The sequence below is a fragment of the Crocodylus porosus genome, unplaced genomic scaffold, assembly GCF_001723895.1.
Source record: "Crocodylus porosus isolate Cpor-Errol unplaced genomic scaffold, CroPor_comp1, whole genome shotgun sequence".
Classification (NCBI taxonomy): domain Eukaryota; kingdom Metazoa; phylum Chordata; order Crocodylia; family Crocodylidae; genus Crocodylus; species Crocodylus porosus.
This window is the reverse complement of record NW_017728951.1, coordinates 2683932-2703686: the sequence shown is the minus strand read 5'-3', so window position 1 is coordinate 2703686 and position 19755 is coordinate 2683932. Positions and strand designations below refer to the sequence as shown.

Here is a 19755-nt window from a genome sequence, read left to right as displayed (position 1 = left end):
TGCTAACTTTATAGCTAGTTACTATTGAGCTCTGATTTGCACGTGTATCAGGGTCTCCCCTGTGTCTGGGAGCTCATCAGCTGATCGGCATCCAAGCCACTAAGGTGCAACCCCCAAGCCCTGGGGATCATGGCTGCCATAATCCCCAAGACTCAGGGGTGTGTGAAATTTCCACGCCCACATGAGACTCTTGGTCCCAGCTGTGCCTCATCCACAGCAAGGACCCAGAGCCCTGTCAGCTGCAAGGTCTCTGGGTCCCATTTGTGCATGCTTTTCACACCTGGGAGCCCCCTCAGCAAAAGGGGGCTCCCAGCCATGGGTGCCTGCTTTATGCTGATGCAAGGGGAGGCCAGGATCAGGCTTTCTCTACACCAGCAATAAGATGTGATTGGATCTAATGTGTGATCCCACAGTGCATGTGTGGCATGACAGGAAGTGCAATTGTGTGGATGATGCATTAGAGCCAATCATGCCTTGGCCTGCATACGTAGACAGGGTCCAAGCTACCTGATGACCACACAGAATAAAATACAAAGCATGGTAGAGTAAAATAAAAAAAGATTCCAAAGAAAATAGCTCCAAGATATTGCTAAAACTGCTCATATGTTGCTACAAGCATAGAGAAAATAGTCATATAGGTTCTCCAGTGTGACATTAGCAAGAAAAGTGCATTTTGCCTTTGAGCACCGTGTCATCAATCCAATGTACATGTAAAGTTCCAAGTTGAAGGAAATACGTAAGACCAGGGGGATGAAACCCATGTAACTCCCTTTTTTTTCTGGAATTGGGGCACTGGTTGTTTGTTATGTCCTGGCTCATCTCCCTTTGTTAGGTCACGTTGTTAATGCAACATCTATTTGCAATACTCTTAAAAAAATATGGGTGCCATATAATTGTCTTTGCTTACATAAGACCATTATCTGCTTTCAGGGACATTTTGGATAGTTCCATGTTATTGTGATTTACAGCATGAAACAGAAATGGCCTTATTCATGTCCCCCTCCACTCCCACCCCCAGCAGGCATTTTTTAATTGTTTTGAGCAATATCTTTGCACTGTGTGGCATATTTCCTGAAGAGGTAATGGCTTTTCCAAAAGGCACAGCTGTAATTTTAGGGGGCTTTTTCCCCATCAAGCATCAAAATAATAGTACTTGGGAAAGCTAGACTTTGCCTAAGATACCATTTCTGCTAAGCCCTGTACAGACACTAAACTAGAAGACAGTCCCTGCCCCAAATAGCTCATAAGATAAGTAAAGAGCAACAGACAGATGGATACAGGGAGGCAGGGGATCACAGAGATTATGGGATTATAGGTTAGTATTCTTAGCATTTCTGTAGCCTGTTGGCAAGTTTACTTTTGTATCAGAAGAGGAGACTTTGAAGAAGTAAAATGAGAATGTTTTGAATATTTATAGGAAATGTCCTCTTAGTATGAGTGGCAACATGGGACAAAATATGAAGGTGCTTCTTAAAAAATGTATTAAGTGGGCAATATAGGCTCATAAGCCAAATGGAGGAGGGAAGAACCTCTTGGTAGAAAAAGGCAATAGTTAGGGTGGCAACTGTTCTTAAGTACCATGAAAGTTAAAGCCAGCAACTTATATTTACAGCAATAAAAAGGGGGATGCAAGGAGAAGGATGACATGGTCAAAACAAAACTCTAGAAAAATTCTCTCAGCATAGATCGGACATGAAGGGAGCAGTATTATATTTGTCAATGCCATAGGAAAAGGTGTTGGAATAATAAGGATGAAAGCTCATAGGAGTAAATAAGGGCTGGAAGGGACCTCGGGATGACATCTAGTCCAATCCCCTGCTCAAGGCAGGATTACCCCTGTTTAAACCATCTTATCCAAGTGTTTGTCTAACTGGCTCTTAAAATTCAAGGGCTAGAGATTCTACAACCTCTCCATGTAATGCAGAGATTAACCAGCTTTATTATAAGAAAGATCTTCCTAATATCCAACTTAAATTTCCCTTGTTGCAATTTAAAACTGTTATTTCTTGCTCTGGCCCCTGCAGTCACAGAGCATAGTCCATCAGCATCCTCTTTCTAATTTCCTTGATGTATTGGAAAAAATGTTAATGTCGTCTCCATCTTCTCTTCTAAAAAGCAAAATATTCCAAGATCTCCCAGCCTTTCCTTGTAAATCATGTTTCCTAAAGTATTATATTTTTGTTACTTTTCACTGGACTTTTCCAATTTGAATATAGCTTTCATGAAGTGTAGACCCAAACTTGGGCACAGTACTCTAAGTGATGCTTCATCAATTCTAGAACATAATCACATCCCTTAATTTACAGGTGAAACTCCTGTTAATACAACCAGTAGGCTGTCGGAGGCCTCATAGGCCAAAGCACCTAAAGAGAGGGGGCACCCACCTGCTGCTGGGCCTTACCACAAAAGCATATTGTTGAGTCTTACTCAGTTTGTGATCTGCTATAACTCCGTGTCCCTTTCTTCAGCACTGCAGCCTAACCAAACATTCCCCAACTGTACTTGAGTATATGACTGATCCATCCTAAGTGCAGGACTTTGCACTTGTCCTTGTTGAATTTCATCTGATTAATTTTGGACCATTTTTTCAGTTCATCAAGGTCATTCTGAATCCTAATCGTATTCTCTGAAGTGTTTGCAACTCTACCCATCCTGGTGTCATCTGCACGTTTCTTAACTGTGCATTAAATCCAATCCAACGAAATCAGGAGTGAAGATAATAAACGCTGTCAGAATCAAAACACACTGGTGGGAAACCCTATTCAATGCCTCCTCCCAAGTAGGCACTGAGCCACTAGTGGCTAGTGTTTAAGCATGATGATCCAACCAATTATGTATCCATCTCAGTACTTTTATCTAGACTGCATTTGTTTAGATCCATGAGAATGCCATGGAACGCACTGTTAAAAGCTTTGCTGAAGTCAAGATACATCAAAGAGAATGGGAGAGAGTTTTTTGCTGTGCAGTTGGAGAGAAGTTCTATTTTAGACATGTTATATATAAGGAATTGGCAAGATTCAAATTTGAGGACCTAGAAAGATATCCAAATTGAAGATGATATTTAGGTTACAGACCAGAATGTCAGGAAAAGTATTGTTGTGCACAAGGATGAAGGAAATGAGGATTGTGGGGATAGGGCTAAATGGAAAGATTAGAAGCTCTGGTTTACTATGTTGAACCTGAGCCAATGGTTACAATCCATGAGATACCTGTGAAACAATCTGAGATTTTAATTTGGACAGAAGAAATTGGTCTGAAGGTAGAAGCAGTGCTGTGAGTGGTCAATACAGTAACTGAACATATGTTTACTGGTGATATTTCCCAGAGCTAATGAGGAGACATGGGTACCAATGAGGAAGTCCTGTGGAAGAAAACAGCTAAGATGTCTCTTCAAAGAGAAGAGGGAAAAAATTGAAAATGAGTTCAAAATTCAAACTACTATCTACAATATGAGATTAAGATGGAGGATTATAGTTGTTTAGCTGGTAAGATGTCAGACGTGAAAGAGGAAAGGATAAATATAATAGTAGAGGAAGTCTACTTCTGCTGGCATTGCAATTTTTATGAGACAAAATACATGTAGGATTTGTAAAATGTCTGTAAGAAAGTCAGAAGTTATCTCTTTCCTAAATTAGGAAACCAACATATTTTGCTCTGAGTTTCTGAACAATAAAAAAGAATGAGAGAATCAAATGAAAGAATGCCAAAGAAAAAGAACAGTATCAATAAACATCAACATCTAAACTCTGTGAATCTAAAACATCTAAACTCTGTGAATAAACTAGTTGCACAACTATCCATGAAGCCAGGTGGGATCTGGTCATTTTTACAGTACAGTCTTAGGACTGCGTGCATTAACTAACTTCTTGGGGGGGAGCATGATATCAAAAACTTCTGTCTTTGATTATCGTTTCTCTTTTTATATCATATATTTATTTTTGTAGTCAACTACCACTATGGATGCTACAGTGCAAGTCATTTATAAGAACCTTAAGCAAAAGTTTAAAAGTGGTAACAATGAATGATACAGAAATTTGATTTTTCTTGAAAGATTATAAAGACCACCTTAGGAAAAGTCATCAACTCTCCAAAAAGACTCAGACTTAACCGAGAAACAGAACATTCTCAATTCACAGTTTTCCATGGCTGTTTGCTCTCCATTAAAAGAAGGAAATGTACTTTCATTTTTCTAGTGGTCTATAGTATTATCTTAAGTAGGGAAGTTATTGCATATGCCAAATGTAGATATGAAACTGAAAAGTAATTTTATGCCTAATATTAGTTTGCAGAGGGAGTTATCACCTTAGTAACTATAAACATTAATTTCCTTGCTCCATTACACAACATTAGAGATGGGCAGATAATTTACAGCAAGCTTGTTATAACTACTCAACATTCAAAATTCAAGCTTCTTTATTACTAGACGAGTAAGTCACGTGACAGGTTCCTGGTTTCCTGAGTGTCTGCATGCAGTTTAGAAAACACGCTTTTACTGTAAATTCTTGGAATTGAAAACTTGTTTTTTCACAAATATTCAACATTCACTTAAAAATTATGATCTCCAGCAAACTCTTTTGTGAAAATAGTCTCCAAGAATAAATATAAAAGGAACTGTTAATAGAAAGAGGGGGGAAATAGCATTCATTCAGCCCTACAAAGCATACATACATAACTGGACATGACTGAATCCCAAAATGTAGGTTTCAAGTATAAAGTGTTCTTTGCATGATTAAAAACTGTTTTTTTAAACTAAGTGATACACATGAAAGTCTAATTGAGTTCAGTGGGTTTGCTATTAGTATATTATGGTGGAATTGATACTACTGTATTCAACAGGAATTTTGCCATTGACTACAATGAAGCCAGGATTTCACGCACTGAAGCTAACTCTACAACGTAATGAAAGCCCTCAACATTTACTGAAATCAACACAACTTAAACCAAGATGGCATTTTTAAGTCGGCAAATCAAAACAAAACAAAACGCTGTGACATAGGTCAATCTTACTTTGAGGGGTCTGGGTACTGCTAACAGTGGAAAGATCCAGCCAAGACTTCTGGTTGGTAATTCCATTGCAACTAGATTATTTTCTGACATTTGTTGAAATTGCAATAAGTATTATGACAATTTTGAATTAGCCATCAGTTGTGTTCATTGTGGAGAAGGAAACAGTTCTTCTAAAAAATGCCTTCCAAATATGTTTGGGTCATTATTGTTATAGAACTTGTTTTATATCAGCAAAATTTGCTAATAAGGCAAGCTGACAGACACATGAAAGGCCATGTAGCAAAATTCTGGCGTTAAGAGGTGTTTTTAACATGTAATGTTGCCTGGCTGTTAAGTTACTGACAAGAAAAATACTTAGTCACTTCCCAGCTGTTCTGTGGCAGGCAAAAACATTAAATTTAAACCATTAAATAATTCTGAAGGCAAGAGAACAGGTGGCAAATGGTTTATATGGCAGATGGTGCCTTTTTTAATATTTGCACTCACTGCTAATTTACGGAGTCCATAACTACAGACACATATTTTACCTTTTTTTAACTTGAATGATTAGGAAATTGCGGGAGAAAGTATGAAAATAAATACTGTAATTCCAAAAAATAAATAAATAAAATGGAAGATAATTTATCACTTGGCTTGCTTCATCTTGATGCAATAAACATAAAGCTGGTAATAATACATTTCTAATTCCAAGCTCCAAAATCTGAATTGAATCCCAGAGTTGTATAAACTCCAGAAGCCCATTGCAATTCCAATTTTTACTTCTTTAAAGTTAATTTAGTACTTTTCCAAAAATGGTGGAGTGAACCCCGGAGAATGAAGTCTGCTCTTTAACCACGGACCACATCCAGTGTAGGAAGTTGCAGTGGAGGAAATTTAGTGATAGTTGAACATATTCTGAATGTAGTGTAAAAAGTAGAAGTTGATCATTGTAAGGATTCTTGTAATCAGGAGTTTGACTCTGTTTTAGAAGAAATGGAACCATAATATTTTGGATAGCTCACAGGTGACAGTATCAGATAGCTAAGGCAAGACTGTATTCTTTGTTGCTTTGTGTAATGTATGGAGTATTTCATGTTCAAAAGGAATAGGATTACCCCAAAGAAACAAAACTGCAAGGAGGGGATTTTTTACTTATTTTTGCAAGAATTAATGGGTCATATGTGGAACTTTCAGGGTAAGAAATGACAAAGCTACCATGTTAAACATAATCAAACAGTATTAAAGATGTGGCTGGACAATGCATTTTAGCAGGTAACACAACTGAACTGCTTACTAGAATAAAAATGCAAAAAGCAAAATGAAGACCTAAATGAAATTACTTATAATGGTGTCAATCAAAAAAATAAAAAAGGACAACAAATAAACATAACCCTCCCTGATTGATGACTGTGCTGGTAAATAACTAACTACTGAATATACTGCCATAACAACTATCCCGTGTAACTTATGTCATCATTTATATCTAAAAAAAAATGAGGTTGAAGACTGATAGATAATAATACTAAACAGAAAAAATTAAGATAGTTATGAGAGATTCTTTTATTTTCTATGTTCATGCATATTATGTCAACATTGCCTTACAAAAACGTTCTTTATTCAAGCAGAACATAGAAAGATCATTAATTATCATGGGTTTTTAAAATAAATCCTACATGAAACAAACAAAATGCGACTGCCCCCAGGGCACACAGATTATGTTCTTTTAAAGATTTATTTTTCTTTGAGAAAAATAAGTCATCCTTAATAAATGTCAATGCACTGATGTTTTTAACTGAAAGACAGACAGAGTTATAAAGTATGTTCCACACAAGGGATTATCTGTATATTAGATTATTTTTTCCTTGATGTCTTTCCAGTCATTAACTTTTGTGGAGAAATAGAAATGTAATTTTGTTCCTGACAGCAGATGGCTACTTTTGACCAATTGACCATTTTTTTCCTTTAAGGGAAAGAACTTCAATTTAACTTCAGTATCTTGTCCGCTGTGTTTCAATAGGCAAAGGCATGATTAGTCATCTTACAGGAGTAATGTACATTGGATACATGGCCAAAAAATGCAGTATCTGCCAAAGATATAATTGAAGTGATATGAGGCAAATTCAACTTGGTCCATTCATTTACATGGCCAATTAAGCTGTCAAACAGCTGTTTCTTACGTTAGCACTTATGGGAATCCCATAAATGTCTACCAGGTAGTTTTATTTGCATTTGTCTGAGCACCTAGTCACAACACCATACATTGTTTGGAATTATACATTTTGATAAATCCATTACATTTTTCACAAACGTAATAGAAAGGAACCTTGGGGCCCAGCTAATTAAAGGCCCATTGAAGTCCTTCTCTTGGCTTCAGGGATCTTGATATCAAGCTCAAGTTAAATAAGGTCACCAAAGAATATGACATCAAAACAAGTTATAATGAGATAAGCTAGTATTTAGCCTGCAGTAAATCTGAGATAGCTCACCCCACTTATACTCAGGGATAAACTACCTTAAATTTAATATAACATATGAACATGCAAATGGATAGTTTCCCCAGAGTAGCTGATATCTTACCTTGCAGTAATTTCTTTTGGATATACACCTTCAATTCCACATTATTAGTGGCACATCTATGAAATCTTTCTCTTTTTTTTTGTACTGTAACAAGTCTATTGAGGAAAGTAAATAGCCTCGTATGTAAGGAGTGTACAATAACTGCAGACTAGGAGTGTCAAACTAACCCTGGGCCCTGGGATGGATCCAGACCACAAAGTCTCCTCCCACATGAGATCCACAGGGCCACCAGTAACTGTGGTAGGGCCATGTTTGGGTGGCAGCATGAAGCTGTATTTGGGCGGCAGTACAAGTCTGGGAGCAGGTGGTAGCACTGAGCCACATTTGGGGTCAGCACTGGTCTTTCAGGGTGCCACCAATGGCCATATCCATTGCCATCCAGGACCCCAGATTCTGCAGTAGACCACGCCTCCCAACTTCCAGTAGTATAGACTACCAGCTGACTAGGTGGAACATCTCTGATGTAGAGAGATGTTAGCGTGAAACCCCAAAGCTTTATGCATGTTCAAACACACATCAAGCTTGTCTGTCTTTAGGAAGCTACTATATACAGTCCATATGAGAAAACTCTTATAAAAATGTAGTTCACTGTGCTTGATTGATAACGGGATTAGTGTTCAGACTCTCAATGCGCAATCTTTGATATCCTATCTTTCTTTTATTTGTGAAGAAGGCAATGATTGTCATAGCCTGACATGTTTATCATTGTAAAGCTGAGCCAGTTATCTAAATGGGGTAGCTCCTTGATATTACAATATTCTATCATGTCTGAAGCAATTCACACAGAGCAGGCTATTGCAACTGTAAATCAAAAGTATGACTGTTTTTTCCTAGAATGTTCCAATTCTTAAATGCAAGAAGCCTCTTTTTTTAAAGGATACATCTGGCACCGTATGATTTTTGTCCAGTACAGGTAAAGTACAACTCCTGTGTGTGTGAATTCACCTCAAAGGTCTTTACTGATAATTGTATATTGTGTCTTTATTTCATGTTCATTTGTTTCTCAACAAGGTTTGGAAACAGCTAACACTTTTATTCCTTTGAGTAAGTTTGCCCCGGGGTAATTTGGTTCCTAAATCCTGAAAGGTAACTACTACTTCTAAATTATAACCTTACAATCTTCCTACCAATTCTGGAGGTGAGCATGTTTTCCAGCTCTGTTTTATTCATAGGCATTTTTCTTAAGAATTCTAGTGACTGGTTCAGAGGAATGACAACTGTTGACACAAACTGTTTTCTTTAAGATTTCATCTGTGTACCTGGAATCATGGCTGTCTACCTTTTGCAGGTTTTTTATTAATGAATTTTATTAATTATATTTTGCTGTATTCATTGATATATCTTTTCTTTGAAGGTACTTTCTGTACCTAATTGTGTTGTTTGTATATCCAAGCACCAGGAAAAAGCATCCAAATGTTTATGCCACCAAAACAACATGTGATATTTCATATAACATATACATTATGCACATATTATCATAATTTCCATTCAGCAATCCTTTTTTTGAGGTCAACATATATGCCTACACCAATAATTCCAGAGATTTAAGAGCTTACTTGTGTACATATCACACTCAGAGTTAGGGTAGCAGAAAGTTGGCTCTATGCCTGGTTAGACATAGGAATTGGAAATGATGCCATGTTAAATAGAGTATTTTTTCTTAGGTAGCAATATTAACACACTTTGGCAGGAAAAATACAACCACCATATATAATGCATTCTTTTGAATGTATTCGATGAGCTCACCAAAAGCTGAAGCTACTTTATTGAAATGCAACTTTTACCATATCTCAGGGGGGACATGCCCCAGGAATAAGCCAGTGGCAACACAAGGAGGGTGCACAGGGGATGCAAGTGCTGGTGCACCCCCTGACCGGCCGTGCTCACCACTTAGGTGATCGACCAGCACTTGCTCCCAGAAGTGGCTGCAGCCACTCTTGGAAGTGACTGCAGTGATTGGCTGTTGCAGGATCGTCTATGGGACCCCTCCCCTGATTGGCAGGATTGGGCACGAGCCCCCCCTGACTAAGGCCGCACCAGTCGCCCATGGAATAAGCCGTTATAGTATGAAGATTCATGCTGCCTTGAACTGACTAACAACCCATTTACAAAAATTTACCATGAAAGATAAAAGGATGGCACAAGAGAGATTCAAGTCATGTTATGGTCACATATTTCTATAATGCATGTGAATTACAAACCTGTGTGAAGTGAAATAAGTTTCTGAGTTTCAAACTCACATCCAAATTTCCTTTCATTTGTACATTTAAATTAGACTAGTCACCCTATTTTAGTCTACTTTTAGAAAAATTCAGGTCACTTAAAACCCACCCCCAACAGAATAATGAATAATATTTTAAATCTGAGAATATAGTATATATCTATGTACATATATTGGAAAATTTAATTACCACTCAATGAGCATAGCTACAAATTCATTTATGTGAGTTTGCACATTAAATTTAGTGTGTATATGAACATTAAATTTAGTACCTCTATTGTGAGGTACTAGAAAAAGATGCATTAGTGAAATGCAGTATTTTGTGATGCTTTAATGTGCATTAAAATAGACTAATGCACATTAAATCACATGTGTAGACATTAGGGCTGCGCAAGTCTTTGGATCCCACTTCGGATCCAGACCCGCTTCAGATGCTTCGGAGTCCGAAGCGGCACTTCCAGGTTGAAGCAGGATACCAGTAATGGTGTCTGGAGTGGGTCGGGGACATCTGAAGCATTTCGGACCTACCTGCTGCTTTTTCATGTTATAAAGGAGTGGTTAGGATTTAGCTTAGCTTAGCTTAGCTTAGTTTAGCCTAGCTATTCAATTCAATTCAATTATTAGTAGTATTACAATTCAATTTATTTCTTTGAATAATTCTTCTGGGAACTTGTTTTGAAAACTTTGCAAAAAGACATTTGTGTTTTCCCAACCAGTGTTATCTATCACTGTGCAGGGAGGCACAAATTGCTTGCTTGCACACATGCACACATGCACGCACACATAGACTCACATACACAGAGACCCAGAATATAGGAAAAAAATCACAGCGGAAGAAGACAGACAGATATTTACAGAACAGCAAGACACAGATAATATATTGAGACACAGGAACACATGCAAATAATTTCATTCACACCGCAAGATAGACAATACCGTGAGAGCCAGAAAAAAGACACACAAATAATTTCATTCACAGCAAGAAGACACAATTTCATTCACAACAGCAGAGACAATATAGTGAGAGCCTGAAAGAAGACACACTTTCATTCAGAACTGAAGAGACAATATAGTGAGACTCACAAAGAAGACACACAGTAATTTCATTCACAGGACAAGATAGACATAGGTATTCACAGGAGAACAAGACAGACAGATATACAAAAGGATTCACACACACACAGGAAAGATCAATATGAAGCATGCTGGAAAGGCAGGTGCCAGGTCTTCTGGCAGGGGAGGGAGAGGAGTAAGGAGAGAGCTAAAGCTGCAAGTCCCCCCCATCCCAAACATAGACATATTCTATTCCTAAGCAGCCATGACATCGGTGCTGCCAGTAGAAGACAGGCGATGGGAGCAGTGTCTGCACCTAATATCCCTGCACCTGCACTGCCTTTGCTCAGCCCAGAAGTGGGAACCAGCAGTGGAATCACTGCCTCTTCCATCCCAATTTCAGCTCTCAGTGTGAGCCCCCAATTCCCAGAGGAGGAGCTGGAGCTTGAATCAGGGAGGCTGAGTGTGCTGGCTCAGGCAATTCTGGGGACTGAGGGGGAATCAGAGACTGTGCTCCACACCCCTCATGTTTCTCCTAGACCCAGGTCTCCTCCAGAAAGCAGCACCTCGGAGGAGGCTGAGGTTGTGGAGGCAAGTGGCTCATCTGAGGCAGCTCCTTCTGCTGTTCAGCCTTAGCCTGCTGAGAAGGGGGGAAAAGGAAGGAACCTCGCCCTCAACCCAGAAGCGGGGGAGTAGCGTAGTGTGGGAGCATTTTTAGGTGGAAGATGATCCCAGGTTTGCCATCTGCCCGCACTGCTGAAGGCACATGAGCCGTGGCAAGGACGTGAGACACTTCTCCACCACGGCAATGCTGCTGCATCTGAAGATGCACCACCCCCTTGCCTTCCTTCCTGCTGCTCAACCTGGCACCAGTGCGAGTGTGCTGAAAGGGAAATCGCCTGCTTGCTCCAAAGCTCCCTTACCCCCAAAGCAGAGGCAGGCCATCCTGGACCAGTGGGGAAAAGGTGGACAGAAAGGGGGGCACGTTGCCAAGGCATGCGAGATCACTCAGAGCATTGGGGAGATGCTTGCTCTGGATACCCAGCCCTTCTCCCTAGTTGAGCAACCAGGGTTCAGGCAGTTCGTAACACTTCTGGCCCCATTTTACAGAGCACCCACATGCACCACCTTTAACAGAGCGGTGGTGCCCTCCCTGTATCAGGCATGCAGGGAGTACTTGAGGGAGGAGCTGCACAAGGCAGGGCCCCAGGTAGCCTTGCGCTTCACCTTGGACATCTGGAGCAGCCGGGGTGGCGATCATGCCTACCTCTCCCTCACAGGGCACTGGAGTGATCAGTCAGGCCATCCGTGGGCTCTACTGCAAGCTTAGGTGCTGGATGAGTCCCACATGGCAAGGGAGATCATGGGGGCCATGAACCTCATGGTGCAGGGGTGCCTCGTTGGGCAGACCAAACTCACCCGTGGGTTCATGGTCACCGACAACAGAGCCAATATGGTGAAGGCTGTCTGTAATGCCAACTTTGTTGGCATCTGCTGTGTGGCACACAGGCTGCACCTAATAGCAAGGGATGCCTTTGAGGGGGACAGGGCTGCCAGTGATAGCACTGCCACCACTACTGCTACAAGCCAGCTGATTTTGAAATGCAGGAAGGTGGCGGGCTACTTCCACCGCAGCATCAAGGGGGGCAAGATGCTGTGGGAGAAACTTGCAGAGCTCAGCATAGATTCTGGTGTGCAGTTCGTGGGCATACTGGAGATAGTTGGCAGGTTTTGTGTTTTGAGCTGTAGGAAGTTGGATTCAGTACTGGTGATGAGGTCAGGTGCTTGTTTGAATGTACAAACCACTTTTCAGAGCTGGGCCTATGAACTGCACTTCATCAACCCCCTAGGTAGTACGTACAGAAACTCATAGACTCAATATACACAGTGGAGTTCTGGCACACTGCGACCTGCCGGACATCCGACACCCCAGGCATCTCTGCACTTTACCTGCACTCCTACATCCCCCTTTCCCCCTTGCCCCCCAACCCGGCCTGTCCCTCCCCTGCTGCCGACTTCATTTCCATTTTCACTGCCCGGCTTTCTTGCCTGCATTGCGGGCCAGGCCAGCCTCTGGCTTCTTTACTATTCCTTCCATCCAGAACCAACTGCAGGTACTTCCTCAGCCTGACAAAGGGATTTTCAACCCTAAAGCTTCCAAAGATACATTGTTTTTAAGCACTCCTTTTTTTTTCATATATAGACATAAAAACACAAGATAAGCCATTACAGACCATGAGTAACATCATGTCCAACACAACACAACACCTTTACTTCTTCCTGTCAATTCCTTTATAAAACAATAGGCTCTGTGACAGTTTCATTTGGGTACTTTTGATGCTGCTGCTGAAGCTACTGGTGTTGAGCCAGCTAAGTTATTTTACCTGTGGTCACGTGAAGCGGAGGACCGGGCATGAGGCTGCAGGGAAGGAGGAGGCCTCACTGGGGCACACTACCGTGTTGTGCAGAGGCCCCAGCACCAGGAAGGGTCACCCACCCACATCACGAAGCACACAGTGTCACCCACCCGCATCATGAGTTTTGCCTGTCAGCAGCTTGGGGTGCAGGGCCCCAAACAACAGACTCCCCCAAAGAGGCACACACAGCTGGCAGGTAGGCTTTGTGGCCTGGCCTGGCAGGGCCCAGCACTCACTCAGGCCTGCTCTAGGAAACACACTCAGAGCTGGCAGGCTTTGTGGCCTCAGTAAGAGCTACCACCCCTGCAGTTTTGACCCCCCTGTGTTGTAACACATAGACGTGACAGGAGTTTTGCTTTCAAGGATTTAGGGTACAATTCTGCCCAAACCCCTACATCAATCTCCTTGAAACTTGGCAGGCTTCATGCCCTTAGCAGAATCTACCATCCCTGAAAGTTTCATCCAAATAATACAAAAATCCACAGAGTTATAGATCTTCCATTGATTCCCGTTATACCCTATGGCCAGCTCTCCAAGGCGGCTCCAAAGCTTCAGAGCTGCTTCGGGCAGATCGAGGCGGAAACCTGGTCCGGAGCTCCAGATTGGATCATGGCCATCCAAAGTGACCAGGTCCAAAGCTGGATCAGATTGCTGCCAACTCGCATAGCCATGGTAGACATGCCCAACAACCATTAAACAAAGAGCATTTGTAACAAACAATCACACACAGCACAATCCCTTTATGCTGAAGATTGAATAAAAGTTGCTAACTAGTAGCAAAAAGAAATCTCTTACCTGGAAAAGGTGAAGTCAAAACTGGTATCTTGATGGGCGACACAGTCAGCACGTGACAAGGTTGAATGCTGGTCGGTGAGGGTCCCTGAGGTGCCTCTGAATCTACTGACACCATAGCTGCTGCTGCTGCAGCAGCTAATGCAATTGTCTGATTACTGCCAACTTGTTTAAGGCTATTCTGGCAACCACCTGTGGAAGAGTCAAATATAGTTAGGTATTATTATTATTTTATCAGAAACAATTATTTGTTGGCAAGTTAAGACAGCTTGTATTCAAAGAACGTAATTTTATAATATGAGAAGAGATGAAAATATGTCTCTTTCTATTACTTGATGTGGTTCTCTACTGTCTGTACACCCAGTCATCCAACTGAATTTGAGACTTTCAGGGTACTCGGGAGTCCCTTGTCAATACATTATAGATGGTATGTGGCATTTTGCACAGTATTAAAGATACTTCATACAGTGCCCTGTCCAGATTCTAGTCCAACAAATGAATGCAGATCCCTATAAGGCATGAAAATTACAAACCTATACTTCATAGCTACTGCTCCATACCCCTTCCGCCTTCGACAATCTGTTTTGTGCAGTTTTATAATAAAAAGAAAATGGACACACCTTTAAATATGTTGGTACTGATAATGTGGAACGATCGGTTCGTACTAAACTACTTCATGGTCGGAAAACAATGTTGGTATATATAATGTAACAATAATTATAGTTACTACAATTCAAGTGAAAAACTTCTAACTTAAAAAAGTAATGAAAGAAACTTCAAACATGTTGTGGAATATGCTCTAAAGCAACAGCATGTTCCATCCCTATGAAACTTTCTACTGACAGTTTAGCTGACCATACTTGCACCATTCATTTCCCTGGAGAAAAGTAGCGGCGGCACACCTTGCGCTGGCCCCAGAAGCCCTGGCAGCCCCAGCAGCCTTATCTAGGGTCCTGGGGGCCTCTGAGACCTGCAGCCATAGCAGGAAGCCTTGCCAGCAGCTGGAGTGTGGCTCAAGTTTTGGGTGCTGCACACTGCCACCACATGCACCAACCCACTTTTTTCTGGCATGGTTTTCTTTGACTCTGGGATATCCTGGGATCCCTCCACCCCCACTGTAAAGTAGCAGCATGAGGAAGGCCTGCATGTGTGGTGTGTGGTGCTGCAGATGGATACTGCACGTCTGCACTTATCTGGACATGCCCAGACACTTCAAAGAGGAATCCATAGCATCAAAAACATTCTGACCTGTTGTGGTTCTTCTAAGTTCTTTGCAAAACTCCTCTATTATTTGTCTGTATTCAAAAACCAAGTGAAAACTAAGAGCTGGGGGTACCTTATACCTATCGACGGGTGCCTCAAGTATTGTGCCCATCCACATGAAGGGCAGGAGGGAGGACCCGGTAACTATAAGCCAATCAGCCTAACTTCCATCCTAGGGAAAGTCCTAGAAAAGTTCATCAAGGAGTCTATCTGCGATAAGCTTGCAGAAGGTAAGATTCTGAATGACAGCCACCATGGTTTCATCACGGGCAGATCTTGTCTTACCAACCTCATCTCTTTCTATGACCAGGTAACTTGCCACCTGGACACGAGAGAACAGGTTGACATTGTATACCTTGACTTCCAAAAGGCCTTTAACCTAGTATCCCATGATGTCCTCATAAGAAAATTGGAAGATTGTGGGATAACTCCAAGACAGTCAGGTGGGTGAGAAACTGGCTGCAGGATAGGACCCAGAGAGTTGCAGTGAATGGATCTGTCATCCTCATGAGAAGTGGGAAGTGGTTTCCTGCATGGGTTGGTGCTTGGTCCAGTACTTTTCAACCTTGTTATTAATAATTTTGATGTGGGGGTGAAGAGTTCACTGGCCAAGTTCGTGAATGACACCAAGTTATGGGGAAGCATGGTCATGCTTGAAGATAGGCTACAGTTACATGCGGACCTAGACAGGCTAGCAAGATGGGCAGCGTGGAACCTGATAAAGTTCAACATCGAGAAATGTAAAGTGCTCCACCTTGGGACAAGCAACCCCCAACAGACCTACAAGGTTGGCAGCACCAAACTGACTAGCACCACAAATGAAAGGGACCTGGGGGGTAATAATAGACCACAGTATGAATATGAGCCGGCAGTGTGATACTGTAGCCAGTAGGGCAAATACTCTGGCATGCATCAATCAGTGCATCTCCAGCAAAACAAAGCAGGTGATTCTTCTGCTCTACTCAGCACTGGTGAGGCCACAGCTGGAATACTGTGGCCAGTTCTGGGCACCACACTTTAACAAGGTTGTGGACAAGCTTGAGAGAGAGAGTCCAAAGAAGAGCCACCCATATGGTCAGTCTTAAAAGGCAAGCCATACAAGGAAAGGCTCAGGGGTCTGGGACACTTCAGCCTCAGGAAAAGAAGGCTGAGAGGGGACCAGGTAGCAGCTTACTTCTACACTAGGGAAGTACATCAAGGGCTCGGCAAGCAACTGTTCACCAGAGCACCCAAGAGGAAAACCAGAAGTAATGGCCACAAACTCCTGGAAGATTGATTCAGGTTCAACATTAGAAAAAACTTCTTCACAGTCAGTGTCCAGACTGTGTAATAAACGCCCTCCAGAGGTGCTGCAACCACCTACCCTGGAGATCTTCAAGAGGAGACTAGACAGTCTCCTTTCTGGGGTCACCAGACCCCCAGTTATCTTTCCGGCTTGCTGCAGAGGCCTGGACCTGACGATCTTCCGAGGTCCCTTCCGGCCTTACAATCTATGAATTTATGAGTCTAAAAAGATTGAGGAACCACTGATCTATGTATTCTGCTATTTTTTTTTACTGAGCAATAAGGTAAGTAAGTTTCATTTCTCCCTTTCACATACTAGATAATCAAGAAGTTGTGCAAGGCATGACAGTAATTAGAACCGCATACCTACTATGGCAAGTCTCATCTGTAGTCAGTCACACTTCCAACACAAATGTGCTAAATTTGTGTGCTTGGCTAAGATGCCTGTAGCCATTAGTCCACAACACCTTGCAGAGTTTGGAAAGGGACCCTGACTCCAGTTTTTGCTCAACTTTAAAACCTGAGTGTATCATTTAAAATTTAAAAAAAAAAATAAATTAAAATAAAATAAAATTGTTTGTTTAATGTTATTTGTCACTATAGGACTACTCTCCTGTATGAAATTGGCAACAGTTTCAAAATGCTATTAGAAACTGTAGTTCTAAAAGCACTGTATGCAGAGAACTGCCAATGATTTAAAGAGGACTCCCACAGAGGGAGGTTGGGTGTGCCTACATTACATTTACCTTCAACTAAAATAAGCTTAGGGGAAGACCTTTGGAGCTCAATCATGGCTAAGTATGTTAAATAAACAAGAAAATGAGTAGTAAAAATCTTAAAAAGAAAACCTAATTTGACAAACACCAGCTGTTATGCTCTCTACACTGAGCGATACATTAAAAAATTAAGCAATCATTAGCTTATTATGTTGTTTAGCAAATGTTTTCAGTTCATGTGGAAATCCTTCAGGCAATAAGAGCCAACTGCTAATTCTGCAAAAAATCACTATTTGATCAGAGCCGTCACTTTAGGCAATTCATAGGTTCGCAACATTTCTTCTTACAAATGTACTTGGTTCCTACTTTAGTAGAGAAACACTTGGCGTGAGATCATTGTCCCTGGTATGGTCATTTCACTATCAAAAAGAACTTATAAACCTGAAAAATATAATTATTAGAAGATTTTTCTGACACAGGGCCTGTCTAAAAGCGAAATTATTGAGCAACTTGGTGTTCTGGTAACCTCCATTTAGGTGGGAGTGGTCAGGTTTGGGGGAGAGTTGAATCCTCTGAGGCAATGCTTTACATACTGGAAAACTGTGTAAAAAACTGGGGAGACAGCAATACCCATGCTTTAAAAGTGACCCCCTACAACCATTCACTTATTAAAAGAAAGGCTGCAAGTGTCTATTTTCAGAAAATGAATTCAGATTGCAGATCGTGGGTGGAAGGAAGCACCCCCTTGCCTCCCTGAATGTATCATCTAGTCCTTGGAGAGGGCTGAACGTGAAAATACACCCTGATCCACGGCATTTCTGTATGAGCCAGGTTAAGGCGGTTCTGTATAGAATATGTTGACCTTAAGTAGATCTCTGTTAAGTCTATTGGCTGTTTTAGATCTCCTCCTCTCTCCTAAAGTATATATGGTGTTCAGATGCTTTGTCAGACTTTTAGTTTTCACTCTGAGGTTCTGCTTCTGAAAAGTTATACAAAGCAATGCTCAGCTATGTAGCAATGCTCAATGGTGCAGCACCTCACCTTTTTTGTGGGGGTGTGGGGGGGAACGAGGGGTGTCTAGCTCTGGGTACTTTGTGTTCTAGATTAGATTACTAAAGATAGAGTAATTTATGAGCCAGAGGTATAAGAGGAAGCAATTCCAATCAAGTCAACAAAAATGTTCTCATTTACACCTGGGGTGAATCTGTTTCATATCTTTTGAATGAGAGTTACATACGTGATTTTTTTAAAGTGTATCCAGTCAAGTTGTTGAAAATTTTCCACTATTATATGCATCTCCTAAGATTATGCTTTCATTTCTGCTATCTGTGTTTGTAACGTAAATGTACACTTAAATATCATTCTTTCCCAACCAGACAGGATCAATCACACAGAAATCAAATACACATAATAGTTATCTGAAATAATTTAAATTATTCCTAATTTCATTATGAATATTAAGAACAACTTTCTTTTTAAAAAGCCGGATTGGAGAGGTACCTGTCCTTGCTAGTACAAAGGTGCAGGCCAGAAAAAAATGCAGTAATCAATATTAATACTATGTCTTTGATCATTCAATCTGAATTAAGTAAAAGGAGAGTAGCTTAAATATACCAGAGTCAAAATGGAATTATTCAAAAACGTCAAGTCAAACTAATCCATCTGATTACAGCAATGTTCCTGTTATTTCTAATATTTCCTTCTGGAATCATATGAATCAGGAGGTTAAATTAATCAAATCCTCATCACATTTTCATTTCCTCTCAGAGACTATATGCATGTTTCTCATGCCAGGAACTTTCTATTGTTACCAAATGCAGAAAAAAAATCCCCTGTAACCGTTCATGAAATCTAAGAGTATAAAAGAATGACTGTATTACCAGTTTCCCAGAGGGCTGTGCTGAAGCAGGAAGAATGTTGTCTTCTAGCTTTACTTCTCTGTTCTCAAGAGAAAAAAGCATTTTTGTATGATGCATTTCCCAAAATGTGTAAAGGAAAGTAATGAAACAATATAATAGACACCATTAGTGGATAAACTAACTCATACTATAAATACTTGTCTAAGTGGGTAAAGCACTAGATAGTGCCAGGAGCCCCTTATTTCATCAACTTGAAACGTTTTGGTTGTTTCCCCACTTTTGATGGGGTCATTTCCTTACCTTCCATCCCTGTCTGTCTTCCTGTCTTTGTCTGGATACCACAAAATCATTCTAATAAAAAAGGATGGATCTAGTTTTCCTAATATGCGTAAAGCAAAAAAGGACCTTCTAGGTCATCAGGTCCTATCTGTGCTATTTCAGATAACCAAGCTACATAGTCTCAGCTATCACAAGTTGTATATGAAAACTATTTAGGTGTCAGTTTGCATCTATTACTCTTCTTGGCGGCTGTTCTAGAATGTCATTCATTTGGTGGACAAAAACCACCTTCTAATTTGCAGCCTGAA

At 40.9% G+C, this 19755-nt stretch overlaps 1 protein-coding gene across 1 annotated transcript in view; it reads right to left on the bottom strand.

Moving 5' to 3' along the window:
• The window catches only part of TCERG1L (transcription elongation regulator 1 like), a 228811-nt gene that overhangs the window by 177728 nt on the left and 31328 nt on the right, over nt 1–19755 (bottom strand). The window contains exon 4 of the mRNA XM_019555453.1: nt 14050–14238. Coding sequence (XP_019410998.1) covers nt 14050–14238 — 189 coding nt within the window. The remainder of the gene's footprint in view (nt 1–14049; nt 14239–19755) is intronic.